Source organism: Mytilus edulis, chromosome 3, assembly GCF_963676685.1.
Source record: "Mytilus edulis chromosome 3, xbMytEdul2.2, whole genome shotgun sequence".
NCBI lineage: Eukaryota > Metazoa > Mollusca > Bivalvia > Mytilida > Mytilidae > Mytilus > Mytilus edulis.
The window spans coordinates 79,539,217-79,562,021 of NC_092346.1; the positions used below are offsets into that span (position 1 = coordinate 79,539,217).

The window sequence follows — 22,805 nt, forward strand, 5'->3', positions numbered from 1 at the left end:
TGTGGGTCAATTCCTTAATTTTTAATTGTATCATTGTCCTCACGGCCAAGGTCAGAGTAGAACTAGACGTTTTTGATTCCTCTTTTGACCAAATTACAATGGCCATTCAATGTTCTATTGTTTGCCTTTCTCAATACTATAGATATAAAATACAATACAAAAATGTAATTGAAACCTTTTATAACATGTATACAAATGTATATCAAAAGAAATAAATACTTTATCCCTTTTACTCTTATATAAAGAGTTACTTTTGTATACATCGAATGATATTTATATTTGCGGGCAATTAAACACGCTGTTTATAAAAGCAGTAAACAAATTTACCGTTACCGTCTTTAAATGAATAGAACAATTCCAAAGAAAGAGAAATCTGTTACAAAATATTTAAAAAGCAGGTAAGAGATTTTTTTTTGCATGTAGAAATTTGAAAAATTGCAGCTTTTAGTGATAATACTATATCTTTTAAAAAGAGGTCAGTTGGCCGTAATTTGGAAAGAAACCAGAGATGTTTTTAACAAATGTAAAGTCACGCGTATAGCAGCATTTCTGTTTGTGATGTTTGTGATGTTTGTTACATTATGAATTATACAGGACATTATACAATAATGTTAGAATGGTGGTTACAGATGTAACAACATGTTAAAAGATTTACTTATAGAAATGATAAAAACCTAGGTTTAGTCTGCCATGCATGGCTTTGTTTTGGTTAGATGCTACACACATAAGACTTGTCAATGTTTCTCCCGTACTGGTAAAAAATATCTACGTTTTAGTAGAATCGCTTCTGTCTTTTATATCATTTGTTAGATTTTTAAGTTACAGATTTGAAACAAATTTACAAATTTAGGGGTCTGAGGTTTATGGCACATACTGCGCAAGTCCCCTTCGTTCTAAAATAGAGATAATAATGATAATAATAAAACAATAATGTGAATGATAATAAATTAAAAAAAAGATGTTTGTTTATGTTTTCAAAAAAGTTTATCGTAAACAGTGGACCTGATTTGATTCTGCAAAACTTTGGGGGGGGGGGATCAAATTTACACTACTGTCTTAATTCAACGGTGGTTGAGTTAACCATATTAATTTATAGTGGTTTGGGGAAAAAGTTATTGAAACTTATATAAATCCCTTCCCACTTTGCGGGTGCAAGTGCTGCCTTGTTGCGACATAGCCTGCTCTATTCTGAAATCTACAACGCTGGTTTTGCCTCCATATCACTGAAAATTTAAATAAACAACAAAATAACAAAACAAATTCAATGCAATTCTTTTTTTAAAATTTGTTATTTTTTTTTCTAGTCTGTTTAATTGTCTTTCATTTTATACTGTATAGATAACATGCTTCTCCGCCACCCGTCCGCAAGAGCTTCCAACACGCTTCTGGGTAAGAATAAGATGATGTTTATTTTCTATCAATCAGGGCGCAAAATACAATAAGAATTCAAATCTAGATTCTTCATAATAAATTAGTATTTTATAATCAGATGCTGATTTTTTTTTTTACATCAATACTAACTGCTGAAATTTTAATTATCGACAGATAAGCTGTTAGTCCTTGCTTGCTATAAAAGTGTCTGTATCGCCAACTGAAGTGAGATTTCTTATTAAAGAGTCTCTGCCCCCCTTTTTATCTCGGTTTTCAATTTGAAACCATAAAACTATAATTAGAAGAAAAAGGGCTCTTTTCATTATTTATTTTATCATTATGAATTTTTTTTTAATATAATGACATTGGACAGAGATTGGACTGTTGTACTATTTCAGGTCCACGTTTAAATGCGTTAGAAAAAATACAATTATTCCCAAATCATTACACAAAATTTTATTATTTTTTTAATGAGTAACTTGAATTTTATATTTATTAAAATATTTTGAAATGTAATGAAATATAAAAATAACAACACCTGTAAAAAAAATTCTAACGGATAATTTTTCATCTGCATGTCAATATTAGACCATGCCCACTTTTCACGACATGAGCGATTCTCAACATGATTGAATTCACTCAATTGTTTGGATACGACAATAAACTTTACCTGCGAAGTCCCGCCCACTTTTTAATATTACCGTGAATAACTCGCCAAAACCAAGAAAGAACTAATTTGATTGGACGGGGCAGTGTCTATTTTTCACTGACGAATCGATATCCCTTGTTTAGTAAACCGTATTAGCCAAAAGAATAAGAAGAAGTCGAAATTATAAGACCTGTTTTATAGTTTGGTAGTGAAAGCCGTATTGAGATTTATCATTTATTGGACTTGAACTTATTCAAAAGCTATTGACTATCTTCAGTTATTATAATCAGTGTATTGGACTTGTATAAAGCACGTGGAACACTGTTCAAATTTTATAGTATGGATAGTGACTTATCTAAACAGGGACCAACTACAACTTTACCACCAGCATCACAAGGAATGCATGTGCCAGTTACTGGAGGTATGAACATGCATCAACATCCATCGCAACAACAAGTACATTCTCCTCCATCTCCGGACATGAATGGACAACACAACAATAACAACAATGGTCTTGGTAACAAGAAAGCTGACGATCGTGTGAAAAGGCCCATGAACGCTTTTATGGTGTGGTCTCGTGGTCAGCGAAGGAAAATGGCCCAGGAAAATCCTAAAATGCATAATTCTGAAATTAGTAAGAGACTTGGTGCTGAATGGAAATTGTTATCCGAATCCGAAAAGCGTCCGTTCATAGATGAAGCTAAACGTCTTCGAGCAATTCACATGAAGGATCATCCTGATTACAAGTACAGACCGCGCAGGAAAACAAAGACCCTCATGAAGAAAGACAAGTACGCTTTACCCGGTATGCCCGGCAGTGGAGGACAGCTGCAGTCTGATCCAAACAGAATGTATCCCGGAATGAATGGATATATGCCGAATGGATATCCTATGAACATGATGCACGATCCAAATGCCTATCATATGGCAAATCAAATGGGACTAGCTCAGTATGGCAATTATTCTATTCCAGCTCAACAAATGTCTGCTAATCAGATGACATCCGCATCATATATGAATGGGACCTCAAACTACACAATGTCCGTAGGAATGAATCCGTATTCTATGTCTCCATCACAGGTTCCTCCGTCCGTAAAAAGGGAACCAAATCAACCACAAGTTCCAGGACAACCCCGTCAAGCAGGAGATTTACGGGAAATGATTAGTATGTATTTACCGGGAGATGCCAACGATCCAAATAGTGCCGCTGCTCACCATAGACTTATGCAACAACATTATCAGCAAACGGCGTCATCGGAAGCTGCAGGGGTAAATAACACTGTGCCACTGACACATATGTAATATTTTCTGTTTTTTTAATTTGTTTTACAAATTTGTGCTGCGAGAGAAAACATTATATTTCCCATTATATATATATTGTTTATCATTTTTACATTGTTGAATGAATGAACGTCGAAATCCATGACATTTGTAAGACTGTATAGCATGTTTGAAAAGCAGACAAATCGAATGAGACGAGCGCGTGCGTGTGTGAATGTTTATTTGAGTTATATGGTGCGAATTTTGCAAAAAAAATGTGCTGAAATTATTGAAAATAGATCTATATAATTTTATTACAATCATTACAGAAGTGAACAACTTATTTATACACGAACTGTTGAAACGAGATAATTTTGTAGAATATATTTAGCATAATAAGTCGGATTCGAAATTCGCCAAACAAATTTAGGGAAATTTTCCACACATATATATATTTGCTCACGGTAAATTCAATTTTCTTGAAGTAGGTTTGTAAGTATGATTAGATTTTGTTTTGTTTATGTATTAAATCGTGGTAATGTTCCGTATATATTTTTATGTTTAAAATTTAATTTTTAAATATATTTCAACTTTATGTGGCTCTAGGTTTATATGGTAAAATGATTTTGTTTGAACTAAACCAAACTACTTAGTTTTTTGTTAAACTTTTATTTCATTCTGTATATTTTTGAGTAGAACGCGGAATTGGAACAAAGTTTATACACGTATTTTATATATACATATAATTCGAATGTTCGGTCCGGATATATATAGTCTCTGCTAATTCTATTTGTTTACTATTTAAATTTATTTGCATTTTTTTGTATATAAAGATAATGTTTATTTTGAATTGAAAATGCAAAACAAGAAGAATTAAATGATCTGAAAACAGAAATATGTCTTAATTTCATTTATTATTGTCATTCCGGTCTTGAAAAAGGTATGATATTTTTGTTTTAGTTTAAAAACTCAAGTTTTACAATGTATTTGGAAACGAGCAGCCCACGCTTAACGGTCCCAATTTCTTGAATGTTTAGAAATACAAACGTACAGGTTTGGAATGTTCACAGTTGTTTTATTAGATTTGAATGGCATGTTTAATAGTTTTTAACGCAACTTCTCAATTCTTGAGGGTCTTGTGTTTTAGGTCTGAGTGTTTTTTCAAATTTGTCTTTCCAATACAATGACAAATTATAACCTAATTTGGAATGTTGAGTTTACATTGTATGACGGGGATACATTATGAAACAAAAACGTGCCGTGAAATGCCACTTCAGGCAGTTGTATCATTATTATCAAAATTATTTTAACGTTAAAAATTGTAAACTTTAATTCTTGCATATATTTTAAATGTTTTTCTTTATTCTATATTAATATTTTATTAATTTTAAATCAATTTGAAATTTAGTTATACAACTGCGTGCGTTGTCATTTACACAGGCTTTCACTTATTGGGCTATAATTACAATCAGAATACATCGCAATGAAATGTCATGCGGAATTTAATCGTTTTAAACCAGGAATTTGATTTTTCCCATAAAATTTCAATGTAGTTGATCGTCTCAAAAGTACCCAAACATATTTTCTCACCCAATACATTCACACCTTTTACACAAAACCATTTAGATCTCTTTATTTTTATGTTTCCTATTTGTAATAAATATCCACACTTTACCGCAAATTTCGTTGAAATCGACATGAAAGAATGTTCAAATTAAGATGCATCATTAATGATGAAAATTACTGAAACATGAAAACAATAAAATGCGTAAGGGATTCTAGAATACTAAATCATACTTGGACTTTCTCAGGATCATTTCATGATCTAATTAGACGGTTACTATTTCGCATATTGTATATGACCCCTCCAGTAAATTGTTTTAGCTAATTTTCTTGCAATCTATCATGCTTGCCCAATAAATTACAGTCACCACTAAGCAGCATTATCGCTTGGGCGACAAAATCATTTGCCGACCATTTCTAATGTGTAATCCTGGGATCAAACAGTTTCAGTTAAACAAGATTTATGATATCACTATCATCTTTAATGAGATTACGATATTAGTATTGTCTTCACAGTTTTATCACCAAATGGTAACATTTCGGTGAAGATTTTACTCCGGATTCCACTTAAATAATATATTAAGAATGTTGACGAACAACAGTAATATTAAGAATACTTAACAAATAAAAAATAAAACAAAAATACGCCTTAATTAGTAAAAACTTTAAACCCGGGACCAGTACCCAACATGTAATCTTTTTCTGTTTTCTGTTTTAAGTTTTAATACACAATTAAAGGAATATATTTTGTTTGTCCGTAATAAACGTTTATTAGAACACGAAATCGACAATATCTAATACACCTCACTAGGTCTTTTGAAGTTTTCGTTTGAAATGTATATTTAGTCATTAAAATCGTCCAATTCAGTAATACTTGCTAAAATAATATGGACGAAAAACCTATAAAATTTTCAGCTCAAGAAAGCGCCTGGCATGTTATTATTTTACCAAGGTGAACTTAATCACAAAATTCACACCAGGTGGAAAGAAAGAACTAGTCATGCGTTCATACTACCTAATGTCGTTTCGGTAGGGCCAAGTAATTTTTAGATTGTCCTAGGTTTAAAATTACTTGATCTACCAGTTTTTCTCATATGCTGTATTTGTGTTTGCTCGACCGATTTAATAGGTTTGGTTGCAATGTTTAAATTAAACGTAAAACAACAGGACTTGAATAATGGCCGTCTACCCGTATCGACCATATAATTTACGCTTTAACGCTTTTCACCATAATTAAAGGTTCCTAGCCCATTATTTCAGTTTGTTTTTGGTTATGAAAACGAAATAATTCTTTGTTATAAGCATCTGAGGATTGAACATTCTTCATTTTGATTTTACCCACCGTCTCAACTCGACACAAAAAAACAAACAAAAATGAAAACTCAACGAAGAATTCCGTGTAGTACATAGCAATATCGTCCTTACTCCAATGCCTAACTGATAAGGAACAAGAACAGATGACCCTACTCGAGCACCCACGTTGACCTCCTGTAATGAGTAGATTTCGTGTTGCTTGGTCATTAGTAATGTTAGCGGTCATTTTTTTTTATGGTGAGAAGGCATGGTTATTCTGAGATAGTGGTATGAATGCCACTGTGAGTGAAGGTCAAAATAACATGAAATAGAAGTTCCGACATTAAAACAGTTCCAAGTGGAAGAAATATTCTGTTATATAATTTTCATTGGAACAGATATTACACTATGTGTTCCTCACGAAATCAGGGCATAGAATAGTAGTTCAAACAGGAACAGGTATAATGGCATTGTTTATAACATAGTTTCCTTGTGAACTCCTGTTTCAAGGAACACATGTATAACAAAAAGTTCTCGTTAGGGTGATAGAACACAATGAGTCATAATGGTTTTGCCGGCTTCATTTTATTGTCTTTGAAAGGCTGTTTTGCTTGGAATACAACACAAAATTCACCCAGAATAAAAGGACATTTAGTTTTTCCTAATCCCGACACAAAAAAATGCTACACTACTAATCAATTGACAGGTTTGAGTAGTGTGCTGTTTTCCTTGGTCTTTAGTTGTACCTCTATAGGACATTTATGCAAGGCGAGATGTGGATTTCAGAGTATTAAATTTTTAGTGTCTTCGTAAATTCCAATTTGATTTACGTGTTAATTACCAAGAGAAAACTACATACATTTTTGACGTAGCACACACCAAAGGCTCGGTTATTTTTAAATTTCCCGACTTTATCACTGGAAAATGTTGAACTTCATTTTAGTATTGAGAATACAAGTACATTCTTATAATGATTGTCGGGAGTATTGTTATAGACTATCAGTATACTTTGTCGGAGTATTATTATAGACTATCAGTATACTTTGCTACAATTTGGTAATATTTGCAAGATAACAAACACAAAGAAACAATCATAGCAGCTTAAAACATTTTAAACATGAAGAAACTTGCCTTATACAATTAAAAATTACAAGCCTAACAAAAATATACGTAACGTTTCAAACATATTCAACTAATATAAAAAGAGAAGCTACCCGAACAAAGAGTAAAAAAACAACAAAAACAAACCTCATCTCATGGACTTAATGTATGGAAGTGCATTGAGATGGACACAGTTGTCGTAATTTCAAATTCTAGCTATATATAATGTAATATATGATTACTTGTAGTCAAAAGGGTCACATGAGTAGAGGTGAACAGTCTTGCTTTATCATTCCAGTTCGAAAACTTGAAGTTCAGATAAACATATTGCGTCCAATGCTCCTCATAGTGTAAGTTCAAACAGGAAGGGTGAAGACGTGTACATCTGTATTCTAACTTCTAAATAAATGGGTTCAGATAAAGTATGTTTTATGCACCACCTAGAGGCATTGTGTTTTTCGGTCCTCCCGTCCGTACGTCTGTTCCACTTTTAGTTTTTGATCAAAGTAGAGTTTTGACCCCAATACCACTAAATATAGACAAGAATAGTGCGAATGGGGCATCCGTGTAATATGAACACATTTGTATTTATTTGTTAAGGTGCTTTCAAAATTTATTCTTATATCTACTGAGTACTGCTTAATGCACACACATTTTAAATGCATTTGTGTAAGTGTTGCATTTTTTTTTTGTATACGTCCATCTTTTTAAATCTTGCCTACTGTTATAAAGCGTTGACATGCAACTTGATTTCAAAATATTTACAGGTTTTCTTATTTTCTGAACACAGATAAAAAGGCTACTGATGGTCATGCAGCTGTTAAACAAAATAGAGACGGGAACTTGTATGCATTTATCAGAAGATTGTTGCTGTGACCTTATTTCACAGTTTAATGATCTAGGCTGAAATTGTGCACTCAAGAAATCTTTATATACCAAGGATTCTATGCCCTTAAAGTGGCGGATCTAGAAATTTTCATAAGGGGAGCCCATTGATTGACTTAGAGGGGCCCGCTCCCGTCATGCTACTGTGATTCCCTATATAATCAATTTTTTTCCAGAAAGGGGGGGGGGGGGTGCTGAAAAACCCTCTTAATCCCCGTCTGCTTAATTTATGACTATTAAAGTTAAGTTAACTGATGGATAGAGGTTATAGATTATAGTGGGTGTTGTGTTGTATTGACGTGGCATAAACCTAAATTGTATAAAATACATGACGCACACACATGTGCATTACTATATATAATTTTTTTTTAAATAAGATATATGATACTATAGTCAACGATCTTTCGTAAAAGGGCACTGGATCGTTATGAGCAACGATACCAAATACTTTACCATACTTTACCAAATAAATAGATTATATATACGCCTTAAAAGTGTTAAAAAACCCAACCAATATTAAAAAAAGGAAACTGTAAATATAAGTATCAGTGTGCATACAATATATCTCTCAAATGATCGGATACTTCGAGGTCGGACGTCTGTAGAACATTGCTCTATATTTAAATGAGACTTCATATCTCAGATCAGGAACATATATAGTATATATACTGTTCCCAGCTTAGATGTTATATTAATGTTTATCTTCACAGACTAAGGAAGAATAAAAAAGCATATATACGATGTAGATGTAACAAGAATGTGCGCTTTATACATGAAATTAAACATCTTATTTTAGTATTCTGGAGAAAACTATGCTAAGAGATTTTCTGATCGATTGTTAATATTAGAGGCATATTCAAAACGCTATAATGTTGAATGAGATATAAAAATACTCTACTTTGTAATAGACCAACACACTGTTATGTTTTTAAGATTAACTATGCAATAGTCCATAAAGAGACATATGGCCACAAGCCAGTCTGTGTTTAATCTCCTAACTTCCACGTGGAGGAGAAGCATCAACTATACCAATTTTTAAAGTATGCATGATCTTTGACCCAGAAGGGAATCGAACCAACCGGACTTTTAGCGCTCAAAGCGACCACGCTAATGCTAGGTGGGTTCAAGTAAATGTCTCTAAATTTTGTTGTTGATGTCAGAACTGCAAGTTTTGTTCAACGTTTGAGACTGTATTGGAAAATTCATGTGTCAATATAAGTGAATGTCATATTGCTATGTTGCTGTCTCTATGAACGTCTCACTACATATCCTGTAGGTGCATGACTATTTCTTTTAATGCAATAGTTCTATTCAAGGGGAATGATTTTTGAAACATAGAATCGGTCAGTTAACAAATACCGTCAATCTTCGTGTAAAACTAAAGTATAAAAAAGATGCATTTTGAAAATTGTCGATCTTCTGCATGAATATTGTAGTTTTGATTGATATGTATGAATCGGGGTATACATATGTTGGTTAGAAGGGAAACAAATTACAGCAGATTATTGGGAAAACAATGAAAAATGATTGTACTCTACATATCTTTTAAAGCACACCTGTTGATTCCTATGATGAAGTGGTCAAGAATTCGAAGGTAATGGAATGGGGTCATATTTTATCTTTCCAAATAAACCAGTGATGTGAGGGATTTTCTAGCTCTCTATATCTTCATGGATTCTATCTGACAATTCGTTGTTAGCCTGTACAAGTTATACATTCATACACGGTATGATTGAATTTGGCCGAGGTTTGATTACATTTCCTCTGATATAGCTCTTAATCGTATAAGCTTCTGATAGAAAACGGTAGCCAGTCGACTTTTATCAAATTTAGTATGATCTATGATTTGGGTACAGTAAACAAAAAGAACCACATAGGGACAGAAAGACGTATATAACGTTTGTTAATTATGTGTGTGTGTATTTGTAAATTATTAAAGGTGTGCAGTCAGACATTTGATTTCGATTTTTATAGATTCTTTTATTAATAATATAACATCAGTATATTACCGAAATATTTATGTTGGTCTCTCAGAGTAAAAAGTATTAGTATTAGATAAATATAATGTTATCAAAACTAAACCCTGTCACTCTGCTGATATTTACGATGTAATATGTGATAGCGAAAGCATGCAAGAAAAAAGTTCACAAATATTTTGTATAGTGGTAATACATATTGTTTTAAGTTAGATACTGAACCTATCTCAAGGTGTATTTCTAATAAACGGAGTTTTTATTTCATATTGTCAATTTAAACTCATATCTCATCTCGTATGCAGACAGTAAATCTAAGTTTACAATTTCAAATAATGATTTATAACCCGTTTGCTTAATTTTTCTTTAAATTGACAAGATAAAGTTTACATGTTTAGGATAATGTGTACTTTCGTTGTCAATTTCGACTGATGTTGACACAAGCTTCTAGCCAATACATATCACACACGGTCTTCCGGTTGTGGCGTCCTCGCAGGTCACAAACAAAACTAGATATACTGTTCTTAACACGGATTTGTCTCCTACTGGTTTTCATGTAACGTATAACTTAGAATACTAATCCAAATCAAATAAAAACACATTCAAGATTGGAACGTGTAAACGATGATTGTCTTCTGTACAACTCCATGTAAATAGTCAGTTATGATGTTTGTGTCATAAATGCAAACAACGACTGTCACAATAGTAAATTCAAAAGAGACAGCGTAAATGGTTAGTGTAACACGACTTGTAGACGGTTGGATTTCACCACATTCAAGTTTTCTGTCAATTGTTCTAACTCATTTGACATAAAACTCGAAGAATTTCTATTTGTTTGTATTTGGAATGTATTTGTGTTGGCATTTTCCCTCTCGGTGCCATTTCATGTCGCAAAAATGTCATTGCAGATAATTAGAACGGAGAAACATGTTTCTCTATGGAATAGTTTTCAATTCTTTTAGTGCTTAGCGGGACCCTTTCAGAATGAAAGAACTATATGTAAAATATCAATTTTCAATTAAACTTCGTCACCTCATCGAACTACAAGCTTGGAAAAGGTTTCTTGGTACTTTTCCTCGACGATAGTAACGTCATCCTGCGGACCACAGGCGAAGATGATTTCCGGTGTCTCTGTGGAATGGAATACGGATTCAAGTCTTTTATCAATCTCGCAGTACGCGGTCCAATCTTGCTTTCTGTTTAACATTTTTACAGTAGATAATTATATGTTCAATCTGGTTATACATATCCACGGATTATTGTGCAATCGATTTATTCCCCCTTCAGTTTTACATCAAGTAATGTTTTAATCATTAAAATTTCATAGGAAAATGAAACTGAGTTAACGGTCTACGCGTTGAAAATATTTTCCCCTACCGTTCCCATTAAAACCTTCACCCATCCATAAACTTCAACAAATTGACAACATCCGCGAAATATTAGTGTTTCTTGGGAAACTATGTGGTGGAGTTCTCATATCAAACAGAACATAACATTTTATGATCAATGTAAATTTTGATTTGTTACATAAAAAATAATAATAAACAAATATTAATGGTAGGAAGGAGTGCTAAATATTTAAGAATGAAAAATGATTTTCTTTTTTAAAGGAGCCGAATCTGTACATGCATGCCTTCATATTTTTATTGGTTTTTCTTTGTCGTTTCGTTGCTGTCTCGTTAATGTACAACACATTTCTTAGTCAAACGTGTATATACAATTTCTTTCTTTGCTTGAAAAATACGTTATTTCAAAATATGTTATTGCTTTCCTTTTTTCCTTTTTTAATACAAAAACTGAATAGAGAGAAAGCTAACTGGTGATTCGAAACATATATCTGATGATATTAAATCAGTTTTTTCGTTCATATTTTATTGCATTTTTTTATTTGAATTTTTATGTTTAAAGTAAACTGTGAAAAAAATAATTGACTTACACTATATTCATTCATTTATTCAGTTGAAGTTCAATCTATTTCCAATTTACTGATTAGTTCAAGTTGTACGTCTTCTTTTTGTATGTATTTACATGGTGTGTTATTATTTACTAAATAGTCGTCCTAATTAAATCCCAAGTATACAAATTAAATTTTCAAAAGACCTTTTATTCAGTAGATCTGAAAGGCAGTTTATCCTTAAATGAACTTCTTTCATTCACCAGACTTTATTTTCACTCACTAGGTCAGTAATACAGTTACATACAATAGTATCATAATCTTTTATTAGGATCAATTTGTACACTTGGTTAGCAAATATTCATAAGAGAAGCATTTATAAGATGTGAACAAAAGCAACACATTATGTCGTTTTATTGTAAAACGCATTAACTGATACAAGCCGTACAATAGAATTTTCACCTTCATTTGAATGACAATTTTTCACATTCTACTTGTAATGGCTTTGAATATACACACAGTGGTTGTTTACAACACCATAAAACGCTTTTCTAAATTTGTCTATATATCTTAACAATAGCCTCGCAATGGAAGCCGTCATTACGACGGATGCACTACTACAATACAGAAACAGATCGGTTTACGGCAGAAGCGCTTACGAGAGCGACAACCAACAAAAGGATGTGCTATAGTAGAATTAACCAATTGTCCCTTGGTTGTATGATAGATTTTATTGGAAGGGGATCTTTTAAGGCAGAAATTGTATTTAATTATATTAATAAAGTTGAACTATATAAAAGCATTAAGGAAATGAAAAGCAGGAAATATGAATGTAATTCGAAAATGACAAGATATTGTTGACAGTGTAAAATTTAAATTAAGAAGATATATTTGAAAAGTGGAGTATTTATAAAAAGACTTAAATAAAATGCGACATGTTGCTACTCCAAAACTTAAAAGCCTTTGCACATATTAATTTACACCGTATGTACACACAGTACTACTGAACAAACAAATCTTAGTTGAAGGTTATATTATGTAAATATATGACGAATACCAAGTAAACTTGAAACTAAAATTTAAAACAAAACTTAATTCCCGAATATATAAAACTTAAATATATGACGTGTCTAGAAAGGGATCACATAAGAGGTGTATCAATCAGATAGTCATAGAGAAGACGGATTAGAATCACCAGGATGGGGTTTTATCACAGGTGCGAGGCGGTAGACAACAGTCATCCACATTTTAAAAGCATTTAAAAATCACAAATGTAATAAAAAATGAAGAAGAAAAGTTCGCAATCATCAACCTGGAAATTGTTCTTTTGTTTTTAAACATCTACACACTTGTTTGTGTGATGTAATATATATTTTAAGAAATTCAAAAATATCTTCTGGGAATTGTCAAGAGATTTCTCATGTAATTGTTTAATTAACATTTTTTCTCTTTACCTAGATATGAAGTTATCGTGACAAATTTAAACAATGACTACCTTCAACATATCACGACGTCAGAAAACGTTGATTTTAAAGATATTTTGGAAACTTGATATTTTCTTCTGTCGTTTAAGACGGATTATTTCAGATCGAAGGTCACTGATACCTTCCGAACGTCCTTGCATGGAAAGGTTTCAGGAGTATCTAATGGTTTTCCGCTTGCTTGCTTTAACTGACCTCCAACGTTTAGCCGTCAAAATGTCGCCGTGGTTAAAATTGTAATCACTGAATTTTGTCAAAAATGTTTCGGTTACGCCATTAAATAAAGTAACGTACATCATCATGATGACCCGTCTTATTTCCTTTGTTAGTAACTATGGGTAAAATAGTATAAAATCATTGAAGAAGTCTTACCAATTTTTAGATTGGCCATAGATGGTAATTTTACTTTATAAAACACTAATTTGTGTCAAAGCCGATTGATAATAATACCACTTTCATTTTTCTCATTTTTTTTTATGTTAATCATTTTTCCATATCTTTTGGTATTTTCATTTCAAAAGCGAAACCAACACCTATATTGTGGTTAAAAAAAACACCATTGTAATTGTTTATCTGTGAAGAATCTCAGTGAAAAAACTAAAATTTACACAAATTGATATTAGAAGATGTGATATGAGTGCCAATGAGATAACTCTCTATCCAAGTCACAATTTGTTAAAGAAAAAGCCTTCTTTCTTGTTGAAGGCCGTACGGTGACCTATAGTTGTTAATTTCTGTGTCATTTTGGTCTCTTGTGGGGAGCTGTCTCATTCATACCACATCTACTTTTTTATATTCTAGAGCCTTTTTTCTTCTCTATCTAAATTTCAGAGAGAAAACACTGTAATTGCTCTTCAGATTGACAAAAACATTGCTACATATTATCGCTGATTCTCTCATATTGAACCAACCATTTGGTTGCTTAGGCTATCAGATACACATCTGATCATTAATAACACCAGTCAACGAACATAATCCAAGTTTATTAAGTGTTTCGTCCTCACCGATCAATTCATTTGTAGAGTTGTCTTCCCTCAAGCCCGATAATTAATTGATGATAAAACAATGATTGAAATTGACATGCTTAGATCGTAATTACCGTGTTAGGCGAGATTGGAATCAATTTCATCCTCCAATCTGTAGCAATAAGGGCCTATCATTAAGATTTAATTGTACGCTAATTGGTTGAATAGGATGCTGGTCGGGAAATAAGGCGGATAACTCAAATTATTGCAGAATCAATTGTTCTTGTCAATTTCCTAGAGAATGAATTATTGTCATCGGTTTAATTGTCAAAGACAAGTTTTAAAATAATGAAATAATATAATTCTTATGTATAAAATACAGACTTTGATCAAAATGTAAAAATTACTACAAACCAAAAAAAAAAAAAAATTAACCAAATTACTATGAATGAACAAAGTACTATGGCAAGAGTAATTTGGCATGGATTCTTTGATGTCACAAAATTTCAAAGATACATAGAATAACTGTGTGGAAATATGGCAGTTGACGTCATAAATATGGGTTTGGTCATATGTATGGGTGTAAGAACTCATAACTTGCATTTTCTTTAGTATTTTTACCAATACAGTGTTTATTTGATCCCATAAAAAAGATAAATAGCTGGATGCTCTTTTAACATATTTTTTTAACAAGTGTTGGAATTATAAGATTTTATTTTTAATTCACAGGTCTGCTTCTTCGTGCTTCCTTGAAACTAAAGATGCTGGAGTTACCTAAATGGAAAAGGGCATCAGAGATGTGTAAAGAGATTAAAAAGCGATACCAGTTAAGATGCTTTTATTTTGAAGTAGGTTTAAGATTTAAATAACATTGTGTTATTTGTTGCATGCATGTACTAACAATAAAGTTTATAGAAATAAGAGGAACAAGAGACAAAAATACAAATACTATATCAATCGAATTCAAAGAAAACACCAATTGAAACTAACCAAAATATGTTTCCTTTTTATGTAAAATAAGTGTAAAAAATAACACGGAATGAATAATAAACATAATTTTTTTGTAAGTTATGTTTGTAGGAGTTATAATATCTAGAATATCAGTGGAATTTTATGGTTTTGTGGGAACACGTTAAGTCGCCATTATTATCTGTACAAAAATCGACAGACCAGGATACAATATATCCCATTTCAAGTCTTTCCCAAATCGGAAGGTATTTCTTTTGTTTTAAATCAGTTGGGTATTTCAAATTTATGAGAGATAGCTCAAAATGTTAAAATCTTCACGGTTTGAATATCCACAATGACACCTTTGTTTTACTGACACAAGTACAAACCCGTAAAAGCCTATCTTTATTTGTACAAAATATTAATTTTCGCCACCCTTTTGTTATTCTACACTAATGTTTTAAAATTCAAAATCGTACATTGAAGTTAAATAAACCGTAATTTATTAAGTGTTTCCCTATTAGTGCGTGATGTTATATATTTAAAAAAATGCTAGATCTTGTTTTCAGTTAAATATTTAATTTGCATCTGCAGCTAAATAATTCATTGAGAATATCGAATGTTAAATTAAAATCTATTTCTGCATATATAAATAATAGCAAGAATTAAATAACAAATTTTGTTTTTCGTCTGGTAATAACTTATTATACATAAAAAAAAATTCTTTTGCGTTTTTCTTATTATTTTGAAATTGTAGTTATAGAGCAAACAAATTATTCTTTAAACATCATTATACAACACTCTACGAAGTGTCAGGGTTAATTTGGACAGTCCATGTGAATTATGGTTTTTGAAAGATAACTGGACATCATACTTTGAAAATCCATTTTTTGGGGGTCTGACATATATGCTATGATCAAGACATTTATAAATTTAAGGCCACCATTTTGGAGTTCGAGGTCACACATAATAAACATATTCGAGGTTGTTCAGAAAAAGGAGTTCCGGAGAAATCATGAAAACCATTTTTTATAAACAAATTCCCGATGACCGCACTGGAACCTGACAAGAGATTGGAAGAGAATACTAGTATATTATTATAGGTTACATACGAAGAGAACATCAACATAGTTTGGGGTCATTACCTCCATGGTCAAGGTCGCGAATGCTATTAGTATAATAGACATTTATGAGTGCTGAATAGTGAAGACCAAAGTAATAGTACATCTAATAAGAGGACATGCTTTTTGGTTGATAGGGAAAGAGTCTTACTTGCTTGGAATTTTGGTATATGGTTACACTAAGAAAACGATTCTAATGAGTTTTGGGGTAAAAGCTTCTGACGTAAGGTCGTCGTAGATTTCTAAAAATCGACTGACATCTGTACAGAGATATTTTTGTTGTTCTTAAAATACCAAGAAACGTATTTTAGATTGAAATCAAATTGTATATACTGCAATCTGATATATTAAAGAACAATAGGGATTGCTTGGCAAAGTTTATAAACAATGCATAAGAAAAAACTAAAGATGGCTAACAAAGTTTAGAGACGCGTGTGCATCTTTAAGTTATAGACACGTGTCCCCGTACTAATACCTCTAATAAAAAATTAAAATTAAAATTACTGTACAATCCTGTATGAAATTTAAAATCATGTGAGTCATCTCCCCTTATAAGGCTTAATTATTATTTAATCAACAAAAATATTCAGTTTTTGTGAAAATGGTCGTTATAATAAGATGAAATCAGATAACTTTCTTCATTAAGATGAAACGCTTACAAATGAATTGCCACCTGCCTCAAAATTTCCTTTTTTAAATAAAAATCCAGTCAATTGTTTTCTGCTTTTTACGATCTAAGATTGCGGAAGACACCCATACTATTTGTGCTTAGCTGCATAAAGTTGAAATGTTATCCAGCAATATACATCGCTGCTGAAGATACTTATAGATACGATATTGCAAACTCTACACGTTTATATGAAATTGACTTCATAGAATATCTTTGATAGTTTTACTTCCGAAACAATTTTTGTTTGGATAATCCTGATACACACAAAAAAAATATACTAAAATAAATAAAAACGCAGGAGAGTAATTCGTTTATCTATTTGGAAATGTGAAATATAATGTTGTTACTACCCCAAACGACATATACACTGGAAATGTTAGTGCATATTGAACGACTTTTTTTAAACTTGCGTGGTTGTAGAATTAATTCAGGGGAATTTGGCTCTACATCTCTAAAAAAAACTTGAAAAGAAGTGCCATTAGCATCACGAAAAATGCAAATAAATCGATGTACCAGACCATTCCGTTTTTTATTGGATCCAAAAGTGATACTATAATTGCATGCTAAGGTCTTCAAACAGCTAAATATACTAAAGAAATTTTGCTGCGAGTTACACCTTTTGTATGAATGTTGCCCTCTTCTTGACCATGCAGCCATGTTCGCGTGATTACATTTTGCAAAACATTGGTTTTTATGGTATTTTAAGGACATATCATGAAAATAACTATATTCATGTCATGAAAATATCCATTGTACAGCAGTTTCACCTGAGTGTGTGGCTTTCACTACCACAAAACCTTTGAACGGAAAACTAGTCTGTAATTATTCGAGGTTTTTATGAAGACTATACATAGGAAGAACTGGAAGCTTTTTCAGTACCGAGAATGACCGTTCTGTTATATAACATTTAGACAAAGAGGACATGAGAGCGACATGTGTTTTTTTTTTTTTTAGACTTCAGTAATATAAACAATCTAAAAAACGGTGTATTTAAAATAAAAACTAAAAATAATGGTCCGATATAGAAATGCTTATTTTGCATGTCATGTATACATTATAATTTTTGTCCGTTACGTAAAACGTAACAATACTGACGATATGTTTAGGTCGCAGAGGTTTTGTTTTCTGTAAATGATGCCCACTGGTTATGTTGATCAAAAGTAACATATAGGTGTAGTGTTGTACATTTTAATATGGGAGAGCCTATTTTTGATGGTGATTTTAATTTAGTTCGAAGATGATGCGGGAATTCTTTCTAACCTATATATATCTATAATGTAACAAAGCCAGTCCCATAGAAAGTTATGAAAGAATGCACCTCGTTAAACATTCCTTTATGCCAGGTAAACGAAGCACGAGAAAAATAATATAACTGAAATTCAATCATGCAATGAAAGTTATGACAGCTAATGTAGAATTTAATTGTTGTGTTACGTCGTCAGTTAATAGTCCCTTGATAGTTTGTTTACAATTAACGCTATCTCCAGTGGGTAAAAACCTGAAACAACTGGGTATCGAACTCTTGAATCTACCCTTTTATGTTTCCAGATATACATCATTTCTAACAATAAATGGTTTGAAAATCTGATATCTATTTGAGAATAAAGAAGAAAGTACTCGATATTGACGGTTTGTGTATCAACCCGAGTCGTTCATCAAACATGTCGCTATTACGTTTGTTTATTCAATTCAGCAACTAGAAAGGCATTAGCGATTAATGTAACAATACCCTATAAAACAGATCGACAGATAGGTAAATGAAAAGAGTAATGGTGTTATATGCTATTTGATCGGGTATTTCAAATTGAACAAATTTGTTGACCTTAAATCATTTAACGACTGCCGTAAGTGGGTATTGTCATATCCCGACAATCAATGCCGAGCTTACTTCCGGTAATATATCACAAGTTCCAAGACGGTTCTGGTTAGGTATAGTCTGGAAAAATGGCAATTGATCTTGTTTCAAACAATTTCTGGTAGCAATATAAGCGGCATATTTGTCATTTAAGTATATTGCTGCGGTCGGAAGGACAATATATCAATAAAGGCGAGCTGTTTGCCATAAAAGCGTGTCTACCATGTAGCCACACTTCAATGCAATTATACTAATTGTATTTAATAGGTAAACTGACAAATTGATGGGATCCTTTGCTGTTTCGACAATACAGCACCATAATGTTTGACGATTTGCTATTAATCACCTTCCTGATTTATGGAATTGAAGGGGATTTCTTTCTAAAATTGGCATAATTGAGATTAGTAGAAGTCTAAGATGTCGTATAAAATTTTGAAACTGCTAGTAAAGAATATTTATTGTAATGATTGATGAAGAGGTTCATGTTTGTTTCATTTTTTTACTAGTGGCAAGGGCATAACACTGCAAAGATAAACAATCTAACTAAAGGCAACTCTGTATTTTCCCAGAATTAATTTTGCACTTTTGTTTTGGTTTAACGTATAACAAAGAAATTGACAAAGTAATATGATTATTACTTTTTTAAGTTGCTTTTTGTTTAATTGATTGGTGCCGTATTTTCCTCATACAATTAGCTTGATAAAGTCTATGAGACCTCAAGGTTAAAACAGTTATTAGGTCTGTAAGTTGAAATTTAAGTCCTGCTTGACTAAGTCTTGCAGAAGTCCTCTGCTTTTAAGATACTTTATAATTTCTCGAAAATACCGTATCCCTAATAAATGCCTTAAATTTTGTATAAACAGTTTTAAAAAAAACCATATATCATACTTGCCTCAAATCAAGAACCTGTTATTCAGTGCATGGTTATCTTTTGTTGCTTGATATCATGAACTCGTTTTTCGTTTGTTGTAAGTTTGTAAAATTTGCGTTTGTGTTGTGCTGTTGTACTACTGGTAAGGCACATGTTAAACCACCCCACATACTGTATGAATCTGTCCCAAGTCAGGAACCTGACATAACTAGTAATATTTTGTAAAAGTAAACCATTTTAGGTCAAAGTACGGTCTTCAAATACGTAGCATTGGCTCACACCGATCATCTAGCTTTAAAGGGTCCCCAAAAGGACTAGTGTAAAACCATTCAAAAAGGAAAACCAACGGACTAATCTTATCTAAAGTATTGATGCATCTCTTGGTTTAAAGGTTTTTGGTTGTTCAGCATTCCTGGTGTAGGCGAATCCTGTTAATACCATCGTAGCTACCCGAGTTTAAAAGTAATTTCTATGGAATTTTTAACCACAGAAAGTTAAACGAAAAAAGAAAACAAGAGAACATACTTTGTATTACACACCAAACTATTGACTACCCAAACACCAAACTATTGACTACCCAAACACCAAACTATTGACTACCCAAACACCAAACTATTGACTACCCAAACACCAAACTATTGACTACCCAAACACCAAACTATTGACTACCCAAACACCAAACTGTTGACTACCCAAACACCAAAATGTTGACTACCCAAACACCAAACTATTGACTACCCAAACACCAAACTGTTGACTACCCAAACACCAAACTATTGACTACCCAAACACCAAACTATTGACTACCCAAACACCAAACTATTGACTACCCAAACACCAAACTGTTGACTACCCAAACACCAAACTGTTGACTACCCAAACACCAAACTGTTGACTACCCAAACACCAAACTATTGACTACCCAAACACCAAACTATTGACTACCCAAACACCAAACTATTGACTACCCGAACACAAAATTTACAAGCAAAACAACTGACAGAAGGGGAAAATATCAAACTCACCACTAATTTTTAAATTTTCTTTACAGATAACGTAAACGAAATGCATTTGTTCGTAACTTACTTAACCAGAGTTGAAGATGCTGTCTTGTATTCCTGCAGTATATACTTGTAAAACAACGAGCTGAAATAGCTTTTAAAAGCAGAAGATAATGAAGAATGAAACAAGTCGTAGATAATTGGATTAACTTTTAGAAGCAGAAGATAATACAGAAGACAATCAAAGTGACAGGTAAGTGTATCAAAATAAATAAAAAAAACAAACAATTATATAAACTGATAGCCTTGAGAAACTTGATAAGAAATAAGTTCTTCAACTTCAAGAAATTAAGAAAAGGAAGAGGTTAAGTCATCAAAAAATATAGGCTTGGTTGATCGTATTAACTGCATTTTAGTGGTGTTTCAGAGATTTCTCGCGTTAAGTTTTTACAAGGATATATGTTATAAGGTAAATATATTATATTTTGGTCGTGCATATCTGGAAGTTGCCCGTCTCTTGTTTATCGTAAACACGAATTTGCAAAGGACATGTACTTAATTTTCTTACGACAAAAAGATGTAAATATGGCTTGTAGCTAGAAATAGTTCTAAGTAGACTGTTTTTCTTAAGTCATAGAAATGCAACAACAAAAAATGATTAAATTAAATGCTTGTTAAAAAAAGGTATATTAATTCCGAATAACACAATAATAGGAATAAATCGAATAAAATGACATGTAATATCCTGAATCAGTTGCATATAAACACGAAAAGTAAAATCTTACGAAATGACAAGTAAAACGAAATAAGTTTGAAAGTTTTCAAAAAAACAAATGAACTATTTATGTAGTAACGGATACGTATAACAATGCTGAGTTTTAATATAAAATATTGATGCAGGCAGATTTATAATTAAGCAACCTTTCCATTCATTTCAGACAATTAAAATATTGTGGTTAAACCGCTGATAGAATATGAAGTCCGGCCATTGTTCTGTGGATTTACCGGGTACATTAATATGAAACCGAGGTCAAACAGATCATCAGAATGATTTTTTCTCAGGAGCTGGAGCAGTCATGCATAGAGGGGTTAATAATTAGGTCAAGAGAACCGGTCACTCAGAAGCACTTTACAGTTGAACATTTCAATTTATTTCTAATTAGTGACCAGAACATTATTTGTGTCAACGTTTGATGGTGTTGACATTTTATATTGCAGGTGTATAGGGATTTTCATTATTTGTTTTAGCCGTGATTCATAACTCTGGATTGTTTGTAACAGAAAAACCGAGAAAAAACAATTGATAACGAAATTAAACAAATGTATTAAATAACAAATACTTATTAAATGTGTCTTTCGTAATGATTTTGCCACAGTTTGGTTCGCAAAGATGTATTTATTTGATCAGAAAAATATTTTTGTAAGTGATGTTATCAAGCATAAAACGATTGGAAGATGAATTTGAATTTTTATGGAAAATTACATATCCGAAATTTTCCAGACACAAATTTATGTTTTACAATAAATACATTGCAATTTATACTTGGTCCGGAGTGGCACAGTGGCACAGAACTTCTTGAATTACTTCAAGCTCTTTTAAGGTTGATTGACTTTTTGAGCGCGTTTAAAAGTATTTTTTCCTCATAATTTCATAATCTAAAGTGTTATTTTTTTCTAAATTTCTAAGCTTTTCAAATTTATGAACATTTTGATGCTTTACACATTTCTTGCAGTCACCAAAGTCTGTCAAAGACATTTTTGTTATCGTAAACTGCAGTATCCACACAAGGAAAGGGTTAAAAAAATTATAATGCAAAAATTTGTCGTTAAAAAAAACACAAATAACAGACGCTGAATAGTGTTTTTAGGCATACCAAATAAAAAAATGATTTACTTCCCGAACA

General features: G+C 32.1%; 1 protein-coding gene and 1 long non-coding RNA gene across 9 annotated transcripts in view; both read left to right on the forward strand.

Annotated features, from left to right (window-relative positions):
• LOC139517557 (uncharacterized) overlaps nucleotides 1-22,249 on the forward strand; it is a 109,222-nt gene extending 86,973 nt beyond the window's left edge. For all 8 annotated transcript variants that reach the window (XR_011663154.1, XR_011663157.1, XR_011663158.1 and 5 more), the window contains 3 exons: nucleotides 15,165-15,283; nucleotides 20,952-21,154; nucleotides 21,840-22,249. This is a non-coding gene — a long non-coding RNA (uncharacterized lncRNA). The remainder of the gene's footprint in view (nucleotides 1-15,164; nucleotides 15,284-20,951; nucleotides 21,155-21,839) is intronic.
• On the forward strand, nucleotides 917-4,175 carry LOC139517555 (transcription factor Sox-2-like). The gene has a single exon (XM_071308761.1). The coding sequence runs from the start codon at nucleotides 2,360-2,362 to the stop codon at nucleotides 3,320-3,322; it is 963 nt and encodes a 320-aa protein (XP_071164862.1). The 5' UTR covers nucleotides 917-2,359; the 3' UTR covers nucleotides 3,323-4,175.
• Nucleotides 22,250-22,805: the final 556 nt, after the last annotated feature.

What these genes read in the sequence shown, in the direction of transcription:
- LOC139517555 (XM_071308761.1), top strand. Translation starts at nt 2,360, where the DNA reads ATGGATAGTGACTTATCTAAACAGGGACCAACTACAACTTTACCACCA.